At 38.8% G+C, this 11,521-nt stretch overlaps 1 protein-coding gene and 1 long non-coding RNA gene across 5 annotated transcripts in view; both read right to left on the bottom strand.

The window, feature by feature from the left end:
* Dennd10 (DENN domain containing 10) overlaps nt 1-11,521 on the bottom strand; it is a 43,963-nt gene that overhangs the window by 4,059 nt on the left and 28,383 nt on the right. For 2 of the 4 annotated variants that reach the window (XM_046450100.2, XM_046450098.2), the window contains exons 3-7: nt 10,244-10,323; nt 5,715-5,863; nt 4,341-4,452; nt 2,340-2,440; nt 551-658 (exon numbers count right to left, since the gene is read on the bottom strand). In XM_046450100.2, coding sequence (XP_046306056.1) covers nt 551-658; nt 2,340-2,440; nt 4,341-4,452; nt 5,715-5,862 — 469 coding nt within the window. In that variant the 5' untranslated portion in view covers nt 5,863; nt 10,244-10,323. The remainder of the gene's footprint in view (nt 1-550; nt 659-2,339; nt 2,441-4,340; nt 4,453-5,714; nt 5,864-10,243; nt 10,324-11,521) is intronic. The other 2 variants (XM_058581332.1, XM_046450099.2) reach the window with 1 other exon arrangement.
* Nucleotides 6,238-10,237, bottom strand: LOC131424398 (uncharacterized). The gene is made up of 2 exons (XR_009227331.1): nt 8,878-10,237; nt 6,238-8,703 (listed from the first exon to the last, which is right to left on the bottom strand). It is a non-coding gene; the product is annotated as an uncharacterized LOC131424398 (long non-coding RNA).

Here is an 11,521-nt window from a genome sequence, read left to right as displayed (position 1 = left end):
AAAACTTTAGACTACAATTAAGCTGTGACTTTAAGGCAAGAGTCTGGCTTCCTTGTCCAAGTCTTTACAGTTGAGAATTTTTCCTCATAAGAAAATCTTTATGAAAGGAATGTTGTGAAAGAAGTGCTTCCTGTCAGTTCTGTAGAAGCCAACTGCGCATTCTGTGTGTTAAAAGTCCATAAAACATGAACAAAGGGAACAACCTAAATGACATAAACACTGCTACTGTCCGCAGCATCATTAACAGAAAGTTCCTTTGCCACTCCATTCAGATGGTGCTGCATGGGATAAGCCCATTTTATAGATCCAGTGTAATGGAAAAATCTATGTAACAGTGATCCCTAATGAGCTGACATTCATCAGCCCCCACCTTTAGAAGAAAGGTAAGTGACCACACAAAAGCTGGGACCAGTAATTCTGTCTGCACTACTAACAGTCTAGGTCTACGGGATGAATACTGAAAAGCCCCTCCAACTTCAGCAGAGCAGGCTAAGCAGGCCTTGAGTGCAGCCACTGGGCTTATATCTCATGTCAACAACAGGGAACTAACCTTTTGCAAGTGGAGCAATGGTGATCTCACTATCTGCCAGATTCACAAACACGTCATAGAGATCTGGTCTGTTGCTCACCTCCAGGTCTACGAACCCAGCAATGTAACCTGTATCACAAAGATGACCAAATTACTGGATCAGGAAGCAATCATATTGTGAATGTATCAAAAGGGATTTGAGTCTAACAGCTCACCAGTTACTTATCTTCATGATTTTATTTATTTTGAAACTTTCGCTGTATCCTGTGACATTTATTAAGAGTATATGACTGTCAGCTGCCTAAAGAAATTCACACAAATTTCAGAATTCCAGAATATGACTTTGCCATTAGGAATAAGGCTCAAATGAAATATTTACTGTTCAGTCACTGCTTTCTGGGTCAACAATGCCAGGAGGCCGAAGGTAGCACAGACTCACTTAACTGATGTTTCCACCTCAGATCTGTCCCCAGGGAATCAGAGCCAAATGTTGTGTTCTCAGGGACTACATGGACAGGGCATCATTCTCTGCTTTCAGATCTGATATCATAAATGCTGAAGGAATCTCGACAACTCAAGAATTAGCAGACTTCTGGAATTGGTGTTAAGACAATGTTCCCAGATTGTTTTAATTTCACAGAGCAATATAATTTGAAAGATGTTTTTTTAAATCATTGCAAATTTTTCTTTTATCAAGTAAGGATATTCAAAAAACTAAAGAAATAAAAATAAAACCCACTACTAAAAGTTAGACCCATACCAATCACATGAGAAAATATGATACCTGCCAGAATGACACTGCTGATTGCTAATTATTCAATAAAGGTCCTGGGCCAAGTGGTTATCCATGTGGAAAATAAATGAGATCAGGGGCTGGGGTGTAAATCAGTGGTACAGCTCATGCTAAGCACATGAGGCACTAGATTTAATCCGCAGCAATCCCCCCAACACACACACACAAATCAGATGTCAACTTACTACACACAAAAAAAATAACTCCAGGTAGAATGTGTAAGAAAAACAGTTTTGATTAGAAAATATAAGAGAAACTGGGTGCCATGGCATGTACCTGCAGTCTCAGCTACTTGCAACACTAAGGTGGGACAATTACGTGAGCTGAGGAGTTCAAGGCCAATCTGAAAAACATGGCAAGACCCCATCTCAAAAAAACAAAAAACAAACAAAAAATTAACCAAGGGGGAGACTATCTCTTTACTCTTGTGGTGTAGATTTTTTTTTTCTAAAAATCATAAAACTCTAGTAAATTCCAGTGCATTAAAAGTAAGAATTCACTGTGGTGTAATCCCAGCAGCTCAGAAGGCTGTCGGGAAGATTGAAAGCTCAAAACCAGATTCAACAACTGAGTGAGGCCCTAAGCAACTTAGTGAGATCTGTCTCAAACTAAAAAATAAGGGCTGGGGCTGTAGCTCAGTGGTAGAGTGCTTGCTTTGCATGCATGAGACCCTGGGTTCGATCCCTAGCACCACATAAAAATAAACAAAGATATTATCCATCTACAACTAAAAAAATAAATAAATAAAAAATAAAAAGGGCTGGGGATGTGGCTCAGTTTTTAAGTGTTTCTGGGTTCAACCCCCAGTACCAAAAAAAAAAAAAATAGGTTGCATTTTGCTGATGGCTACATAACAATGTGAATATACTTAAAAATAGTTATAATAATAAACTTTATTTTATAACAATTTTTTTTTAAAGTTATGAGTTCAATCCCCAACACCATAAATCAACAACAACAAAAATATAAACCCTCTTTCAAGCAGGGTCCTTCCTCCCCTGGAATGCTCTTGTCTACCTGTGCACATCTGCAGGGCTTCTAGCTCATCAGTGTTGAGGTGCACATAAGAATGCAGGATGGTCCAATCCTGTCGATGCCACACCAGGGCAGGCAGAGTCCTGGGGAATCAAGGCAAAAACTCAATCACATGGTTGCTGGCCCACACCTTAGAGAACTTTCCCTTTCTTTCTTCCAGTGGTGAAAATTCAGTGGGTAGAGTCCTGCGGTAAGTCAGAGGCAAAGGTAAGACCACGCCCAAGTGTGCTAACACATCCAGGCTGCATATCAAAGCAATGCCATGTTTGAAACTCAGCTTTTGGGGTCATTCTGGCTACAAAAAGTTGAGGTTTCCAAGGATCTGCAAAGAGTGATGGTTCTAACGTTTTCCTCCAAACATCCCACTCTGCAGCCTGCCACAAAGAGAAAGACTGGGAGTAACAACCAAAGTGGCCTGTCCCTCTGGAAGTCTTTCATTTAAATCTAAAATTCCAGTCAATCTTGAAAACCACATTGTGTTTGTTTTCAGATAGTGTAAGATTTATTAAAAAAAACTTGTACTATAGGGCTTGGGTTGTGGCTCAGTGGTAGAGTGCTTGCCTAGCATACAGGAGGCACTGGGTTTGATCCTCAGCACTACATAAATATAAAATAAAGATATTATGTCCACCTAAAACTAAAAAATAAATATTTTTAAAAATTTAAAAAAAAACCTTGTACTACAGAAAGATGTGCCAAAGTTAACTGTGCCAAAGTTAAATGTGCCTGGTGACATATCTCAGAAGCTGTGGACACTGCAGTTTAAGAAGTATAAAGTGTGCGCTAGGGTGCAGCTCAGTGGTGGAGTGCATGTCTAGTGTACAGGAGGCCCCGGGTTCAACTGGAAGCCCTGCCAAAAAGAAAAAAGAGTGTCCTGCTTCACTCAGAAGTATACATGTAGGGAGAACAAGTGAGAGGGGAGAAACATACTGAGTTTTAAAGCCAGAGAGGGCAGGGTTCAAATTCCGGCCCTCTCACTTACTAGGAAGCAATCATGAACAGTAGTCACCTCTAAATCAAGAATGAAGGGCAGGACACACACTAAGCACATGGGCATAAATTATGTTCAGTCCTAAAAACCAGTGTATAAAGTATTATCTTCAGAGACAGAGAAACTGAGGCTCAGAAACACTTAGCATCTTTTATATGGTCACAAAGCTAACAAGTTGTCCTCCTAGGATTTGAACCCAGGTCTTTCTGACTACAAAGCCTTTCTCCTCAGTATCCTGCCACTTAACCTCTTCAGCCTCATTTTTTTTTTTTTTTTTTTTTTTTTTTTTGGTGCTAGGTATTGAACCCAGGGCCTTGTACATGGGAAGCAAGTACTCTACCAACTGAGCTATATCCCCAGCCCAGCTTAAATTTTTTCATTCATAAAACAAGGCAATGATGTATCCTTGCAGAGTTCCTATCCCAATAAATAAATTATTTCAATTTAAGGTATCTTACATACAGTAAACCTACCACAAATGCTAATTCCTCCTGCTTTTCAAAAGGATCTAAGAAAAAGTTAGAAAAAGTTAAATAAAAACTCTTAAGAAAGTTTGCTAACTCCTTGCTTTAAAATAGTCCCATTTTTTAAATAGACCCATTTCTAAAGTTAAAGAAGAACCTGTCCAAATCCAGTGACCTTGAACCACTAGATCTAGACTGAAACATTAAACCCCAATGGTATTTTACCATCAGAGTAATACATGCTATTTATACCAAATGTGCAACAGAACAGAGCACATGTTACCAGCTAGTGTTCTGAACTGTCTGCCAAGAGTTTGTGCTTTTTAATAATTGGTGACAAGAGCCAGGTACAGTGGCCCACATCTATAATCATAGTGACTTGGGAGGTTGAGACAGAAGGATCCCAAGTTCAAGGTCAACAATTTATCAAAAATAAAAAGGGCTGGGGGAATAGCTCAGTGGTAGAGCACCCTTGGATTCAATATCCAATACCACATACACACACAAAAAGACAATCAGTGACAATACCTGGTAAACTCCTGAACAGCTTCTATTTTAGGGTGATAGACAACAATTCGTTTTTTTAGCATCAATGCCGTGTGTAAGATAACAGTTTCCATTCCAAATTGAGATACAATGTCTTAAAAGAAAAATGATCATGTTATTACATTCAATATTACATAACGGTATAAAGTTTTTAACAGAAAGAATTCTTGTCATATGAATGCAGAATTATTTTTAATACAGAGAAAAAAGTTAGGCAAATGTTTAAGCACAAAAACACCTCATTTGGTGGACAGGCATATCTACCCACGTGCTGGATGCAAAGATGAAGCCAAAATGATAAGGGAACCAACATCTTTCTGTGTCACAAAAATTTCTAACTAAGCAGGCACGGTGGTACCCCCCTGTGATTCCAGCTACTTCTGCCTCCAGACTGAGGTAGGAGGATTCCAAGTTTGAGGCCAGCCTAGGCAGTATAGTGAGAACCTGTCTCAAAATAAAATAAAAAATTCTTGGGATGTAACTCAGTGGTAGAGTGACCCTGGATTCATCCCCAGTGCTGGAGGGAATATATATAGAGAGAGGGAAAGTGAAAGAGAAAAAAGAAAAAAAAATCACCTAATTAAAACAAAAAACAAAAACAAAATCCATTATTTTAGTTCTTTTTTAGCTAGCTTAAAGAACACTAAACACCTCAACAGGATGCTTAGAAATCACAAAGGACAGGAGATCAAAAGCAAAAGGCAGGGAAACAGGTTTCCCTCCTAAAAACCCTAAAGTCTGGGGCTTAGTCTGGAGTTTCTGCCATTTTGGATTTCCTAGCTGGGTGTTAGATTAGGGCTTGATCTTTCCAGATGGAAGCACTAACTGATAAGATCTAAGGAAAGGAAAAACTGTGGAAGTCAGTAGAGACCTTGAGCCATGAAGTTCAACTTGCTAGTGGAAGAACATTCCATTCTGTAGGGTATTAGACACTGGAAATTGAACCCAGGGCTTTTCTTTGCCAGGCAAGTGCTCTTCCATTGAGCGACATCCCTAACCTTCTTTATCTTATTTTGAGACATGTCTTGCCAAGGTGCCCAGTGTGGCCTCCAACTTGAGATCCTCCTAACTCAGCCTCTTGAGCAGTTGGGATTATAGGCATGCAAAGCCACTGCACCAAGATGAAAGAACATTTCTGTGGTAATAGAGTAATATAGGAATTAATGGCACAAAAATATTTTCCTTTGACAGAATTCTAAACCAATTGGAAAATATGGGAGTTGAAACACTCTCCTATGTAGGCAGCGCGTTACACAGAATGTATGGAGGGGTGTACAACAGTCTACAGAGAGGCAGGCCTTGCCTCAGGGATTCTGTTCATGGCCTGAGTTTTTCTTTCTCTTTTTGTTTGTTTACCTTTGATGGAGCCTGCAAGGTATGCCTTTCGAGCATCAAAGTCCTTGCTAAGAAAAGAGCCATTTTCTTCACTCTGGCAGATACCCTTGGTAAGAACTGCAATATAACTCTCCATCATTTTAACTGGACTCCCATGTTTCAGGTACATTCTGAAAGAAACAGAAAAAGGTGACTGCTTTTACTTTGGCAGCATTAATCAGAGAATTGCACTGAGGCTAGGCACTGGTACTTTCTAAAGAATCTAAAGCCATTTTGCTCATACACTTGAATGCCTAAATCTTTTCACATGTATTACTTTTCTAATTTATGTAATAAATGTATTTAATAAAAATACTTGACAGCTAGGCACTGTGGCACATGCCTGTAATCCCAGTGGCTAGGGAGACTGAGGCAGGAGGATTTCAAGTTCAAAGGCAGCCTCAGCAACAGTGAAGTGCTAAGCAACTCAGTGAGAACCTGTCTCTAAATAAAATACAAAATAGGGGTGGGGATGTGGCTCAGTGGTCCAGTGCCTCTGAGTTCAGTCCCCAGTACAAAAAAAAAAAAAAAGGGGCTGGGATTGTGGCTCAGCGATAGAGTGCTCGCCTTGTACAGGTGGGACCCGGGTTCAATCCCCAGCACCACATAAAAATAAAGGCATTGTGTTGTGTCCATCTACGCCTTAAATAAATAAATATATTTTTAAAAATATTTAAAAAAAAAACCCAAAACACTTGACAGATCTTCAACAGTTCTTTGAAAGCAGCTCTAACCTTACATCTGGAGAAGACTGCTAAGATTCCTTATAGCAGGAGAAGAGACTATGGACTCTCCCAGTCCCCATTATTCTCAAGAATATCATATTCTTATCTCCTTTTATGTCTTTGTTCACAACTGGTGTTTTTAGTCATACAACTTTGTTTTATTGCTGCGGTTTTCTTTGACAAGAAAAGAGTTTTCCGCGTTGTTCACAGAGAAAGCAGTAATTAGTTGTAGAACCTATACTTATTATCAGAGCTCCCAGAGGTGGCTATCTATATTTAGATAATTAAAAAAATCCAAGCTCTTTTAAGTTTCCAGTGGTAAATGCACACTAGAGACATTCGTCATCAAATTAAGACTTCCAGAAAATGCTGACAGGAAACTGGCTGCATTTATAGCTCACACAGAGTCAGTCTCTTCCCTTGAAATCTTTTCCTGTGAGCAACTAAACCTAAATTTTGCTTAAGAAATAAGTCTGGGGCTGGGGTGCGACTCAGTGGTAAAGCGCATGCTTATTAGCATGAGTGAATTTCAATCTCCAGCTCCAAAAGAAGAAGAAGAAGAAAAAAAAGATATGATTCAGTCTAGCTAGGCCTTTCAGGAGCTGATATGATAGAAAGCTGGGAAGAAAATAACACTGATGTTTTAAGAAAAAACACTTAAGGGGCTGGGGATATGGCTCAAGTGGTAGAGCACTCGCCTAGCATACATGAGGCACTGGGTTCGATTCTCAGCACCACATAAAAATAAAATAAAGATATTGTGTTCACCTAAAACTAAAAAATAAATATTTAAAAAAAGAAAAAACTTGAAATTATATTAATTGTAGACTAATTGAAAAATGCTCGTGGTTTTTACTTCTGTTTTTTTTTTTCCTTTTGGTATTGGGGATTGAACCCAAAGGGGTTTTGCCACTGAGCCACATTCCCAGACCTTCTTATTTTTTCTTTTGAGACAGAGTCTTGCTAAGCTGCTTAGGGCTCACTGAGTTGCTGAGACTGGCCTTGAACTTGTGATCCTCCTGCCTCAATCTCCCTTGTTGCTGGGGTTACAGGTAAGCATGACTGTGCCCAGCTTTTTTTTTTGAGATGGGTCTCATCATATTGCTTAGGCTGATCTCGTACTCTTGAACTCAAGGGATCCTCTTGCCTCAGCCTCCTGAGTGTGGGGACTGAGCTAAACGTTAGTGTTTTAACTGGTAACCAAGTTTTGTTAGTCATCAGCAGGTTTTTTTTTTTCCTAATTTCAAATAAACTGGGGGTAAGGGAGGTGAAGAACAATGAATACAGTGGGTTTTCATAATGGAAAACCATGAACTCAAGCTTATATATGAAGAAAACATCTTTGTTAGGATAGAAAGAAAAGATCACAAAGGCTGAATGTGTGGAGTCAGGAGGCAAAATGGGAGGCTGGGGAACAGGGAGGAGGGATCTTAGTTTTCACTCTATACTCTTCTGTATTATTGATTTTTAAAATATTCTGTTTTATTGCCACCAACAAAAATGCCATTAACATTACAAAATAGAAACAATATACAGTAATGCAGAAGACAAACATAAAAGTTGATGAATAAGATGACTTCCTAGGTGGCAACTCTGGGCTGTGAAGGACACAACAGAGAAAGGAATTCCTAAACTACTCCATAGGAGAACTACACAGTGCAATCCAGTGGGCCTTGTCCAGACAGACTCCATAGGCTGTCACATCTGTCACAGCTGAGTCCAGGTGTTCAGAAAACCATGGTTCTTTACCAGGGCCACTGCTACAGGGACTAGAGGATAAAGGAGGTCACGGCAGAGGGTGCCACCAAGGGACTGAAGCCTATGCATGTGGCTTTTGCTGCCACTGTGAGCAATGTGTTGTAGGAGGCAAGCCTGCCTGCTTCTCTGCCCAGAAGTAGAAGGAGCACCTCCATGCTGACCTCACCTCCATGAAGAAGCATTTGCCTGTGCATAAGCACGTAGACATACATGTGGGCATGTGATGCAGGGTAGGGGTAGAGGAGATGGCTGGCAAGAGCTCCAAGTCCTTATTTCTTTTACTCCATGATGGAGAAGAGAATCCAAAATGCTACCACACCCAGGCACTGCAGAAGCTAAAGACCTTCTAGGTATCCTCCGGGACAGGAAGTGGGGTCTGAAACAAACCTGCCTTCTGGATCCTAGAGTATCTCCCAGGGATTTCAGTTGAGTAACCTAACCCTGACTCCATCAAGTGAAATGGGAGTCCAGTATTTGTTCAAAAAAACCTCTGTTAGGGCTGGGGATGTGGCTCAAGCAGTATCGCGCTCGCCTGGCATGCGTGCGGCCCGGGTTCGATCCTCAGCACCACATGCAAACAAAGATGTTGTGTCCGCCGAAAACTGAAAAATAAATATTAAAATTCTCTCTCTCTCTCTCTCTTTAAAAAAAAAAAAAAAAACCTCTGTTAGGCTGGGGTTGTGGCTCAGTGGTACAGCACTTGCCTAGCATGTGTGAGGAACTGAGTTTGATTCTCAGCACTACATATAAATAAATGAATAAAATAAAGGTCCATCAACATCTAAAAAAAATATTTTAAAAAATACCTCTGTAGTGTTTTTGGTTGTGGCTTCTGGGTAGCGTCTCTTCTAGGAATCATAGCTACCCTCCATGTCAGTGCCACAATAGCAGAAAGTTGTTTATATTCCATAGTGAGCCATGTGCCTGGCTTTCTTATTGTAGCTAGCAGCACAAATGGTAAAAACCTCAGTCAAAAATATAATCTAGGGCTGGGGATGTGGCTCAAGAGGTAGCACGCTCGCCTGGCATGCGTGCGGCCCGGGTTCGATCCTAAGCACCACATACAAACAAAAGATGTTGTGTCTGCTGAAAAAACTAAAAAATAGATATTAAAAAAATTCTCTAAAAAAAATTATATATATATATATATATAATCTAACTGAAACCCTTAAGTAATAAGATTTAAGTTTTTGTTTTTTTTTGTTTGGTGTACATTTATGTGGGGGGATATGCAGCATGAAAAATGCAAAAAAGCAACCATTTATTGGGTTTACAGTGGGAAAAACAATTTCTTCTACTTTTCCACAAAACTATACATAACATCTAGAATTGCAATTTTTTCAAGTGGTAATATTAAAAAGAACGACATGAAAACTAAAACTTATAGAAACCTCCATCATTAAAGAGTCAATGCCCCTAATAATAGGACACGATTTCATTAAGTCTATTAGATATACTTGACAAGAAAACAGATTGGTATATTTTAGATAAATATTTTCAATAGCAGGGATGAAACTAAAAGAATCTACTTGAATCACAATTAATATATCAATCACAATTTCCCAGCCCCTCAGCAGTCCAGCTAAAAAAATATTTTTCTGTGCTTTGGCAGAATTCAAAATATCTATTAACTTTACCCCATATCACTGCCACACATAGATATGGACACACAGGAACCAGCTTACCACTTCATCAAGTATTTAATTTATCCATCCTGCAAAAGAAACTTCCTAGGTTAAAAGTCAGTAGAAGTAACAGATAAAAAATGGCAAGTAACCTGAGGCACCCAGACTACGACAGCTATGCACACTGCTTTTTCTCTTCCCTTAGCCCATTCTCCCAGATCAGCGGCAAAATTAACAAAGCAGAACAGAAAGTCCTTCTTTACAAAAGAGGCTCTGGAGGGCCACTACAGGGTGAGTTAGGGGGACAGAGGGCTGAAATTGGCTTCCTCCATGTAGAAATCTGCTTTATTGAGTGTGATCTTCATTTTGGCATATTAGCATTTAACACAGTTTTCATACAGACCTACACAATATCCTAGCGAAGGCAGCATATTTCTCTGGATTAAAATCTTTGGCGGTCAGAACAATAGAAAAATGAGTCACCTGTCCGAAAGAAACAAAAAGGATACCTTAATAGAATTTAATAGATACTTTAACAGAAGGGTAATTTATTACTTTGGTCTAGCAAACCTCTTATACAAGAAATACCAGCATTAAAAGGAAAAGCTGAAAATATAAAAAGTTCTCACTTGCTCCTCTATTACTTGTATATGTTTATTTATAATAGATAAGTATGTATTTATTTATATGTACATGTATTTAGTTAGATATTTACATTCAGATATTTAATTTCCTACATAAAAATCCAATAATTTTAGAAATCTTTTTTCAAAAACACACAAAAAATTTCACTCATATATCAAAAAGGTAAGTTTTTAGTAGCCAGTGTTTGTTTAAAAACACTCGTCAAAGCAAAACTAGGACCGCTAAATCAGACCCATGAGGGTTGCAATTATAGCTCAGTGGTAGAGTGCTTGCCTAGTGTGTATGAGGCACTAGGTTCAATCTTCAGCAGCACATAAAAAATAAATAAACAAATAAATAAAATAAAGGTATTGTGTCTATCTACGACTAAAATTTTTTTTTAATTCCATCATTATAGGGCTGGGGATATAACTCAGTTGATAGAGTGCTTGCTTCCCGTGCACAAGGCCCTGGGTTCAATCCCCAGCACATACACACATACCCCCACAAATATTATATATATAAAAGAACCAGACCTATCAATTTAGCAACTGTTTTTCATCAGTGAGACAGAATGGAAAACAGCAAAATACATGTCAGATTCTGAAACAGTCAACTCTCTATACAGTGCTCTAAGGAGTATTATTCTAGGGCTGAGGTTGTAGCTCAGTGGTACAGCCCGTGTCTAGCATGTGTGAGGCACTGAGTTCTATTCTCAGCAATGCATATAATATAAATAAATAAAGATATTGTGTCCATCTACAATGAAAATAAATAAATAAATGGTATTATTCTAACAAGCTTCATTTACTTATATGCCTCTATTATTGTAAATATACATTTCTGATAATCATATGCCTGATATTTCCATTAATAAGACAAAATTCAGAACTTTATTAAAAGCAAAAGCATTGAAGAAAAAAAAATTTTTAAATCACACTTGAAGCATAAGAACTTTCTCTAAATCTTGCTGACAGTGATGCTGCCATAACTTGCAGTCTGTAGTGCAAAACATGAGATAAGTCCACTGGAGGCTGCATCAAGACTTCTCATCAAA

This window comes from Marmota monax, unplaced genomic scaffold (genome assembly GCF_021218885.2).
Source record: "Marmota monax isolate L192 unplaced genomic scaffold, Marmota_monax_Labrador192_F-V1.1 WCK01_AAM20220418_F8-fsc00004, whole genome shotgun sequence".
In the NCBI taxonomy this organism is placed as follows: Eukaryota; Metazoa; Chordata; class Mammalia; order Rodentia; family Sciuridae; genus Marmota; species Marmota monax.
This window is presented reverse-complemented; position numbering and strand designations above follow the sequence as displayed.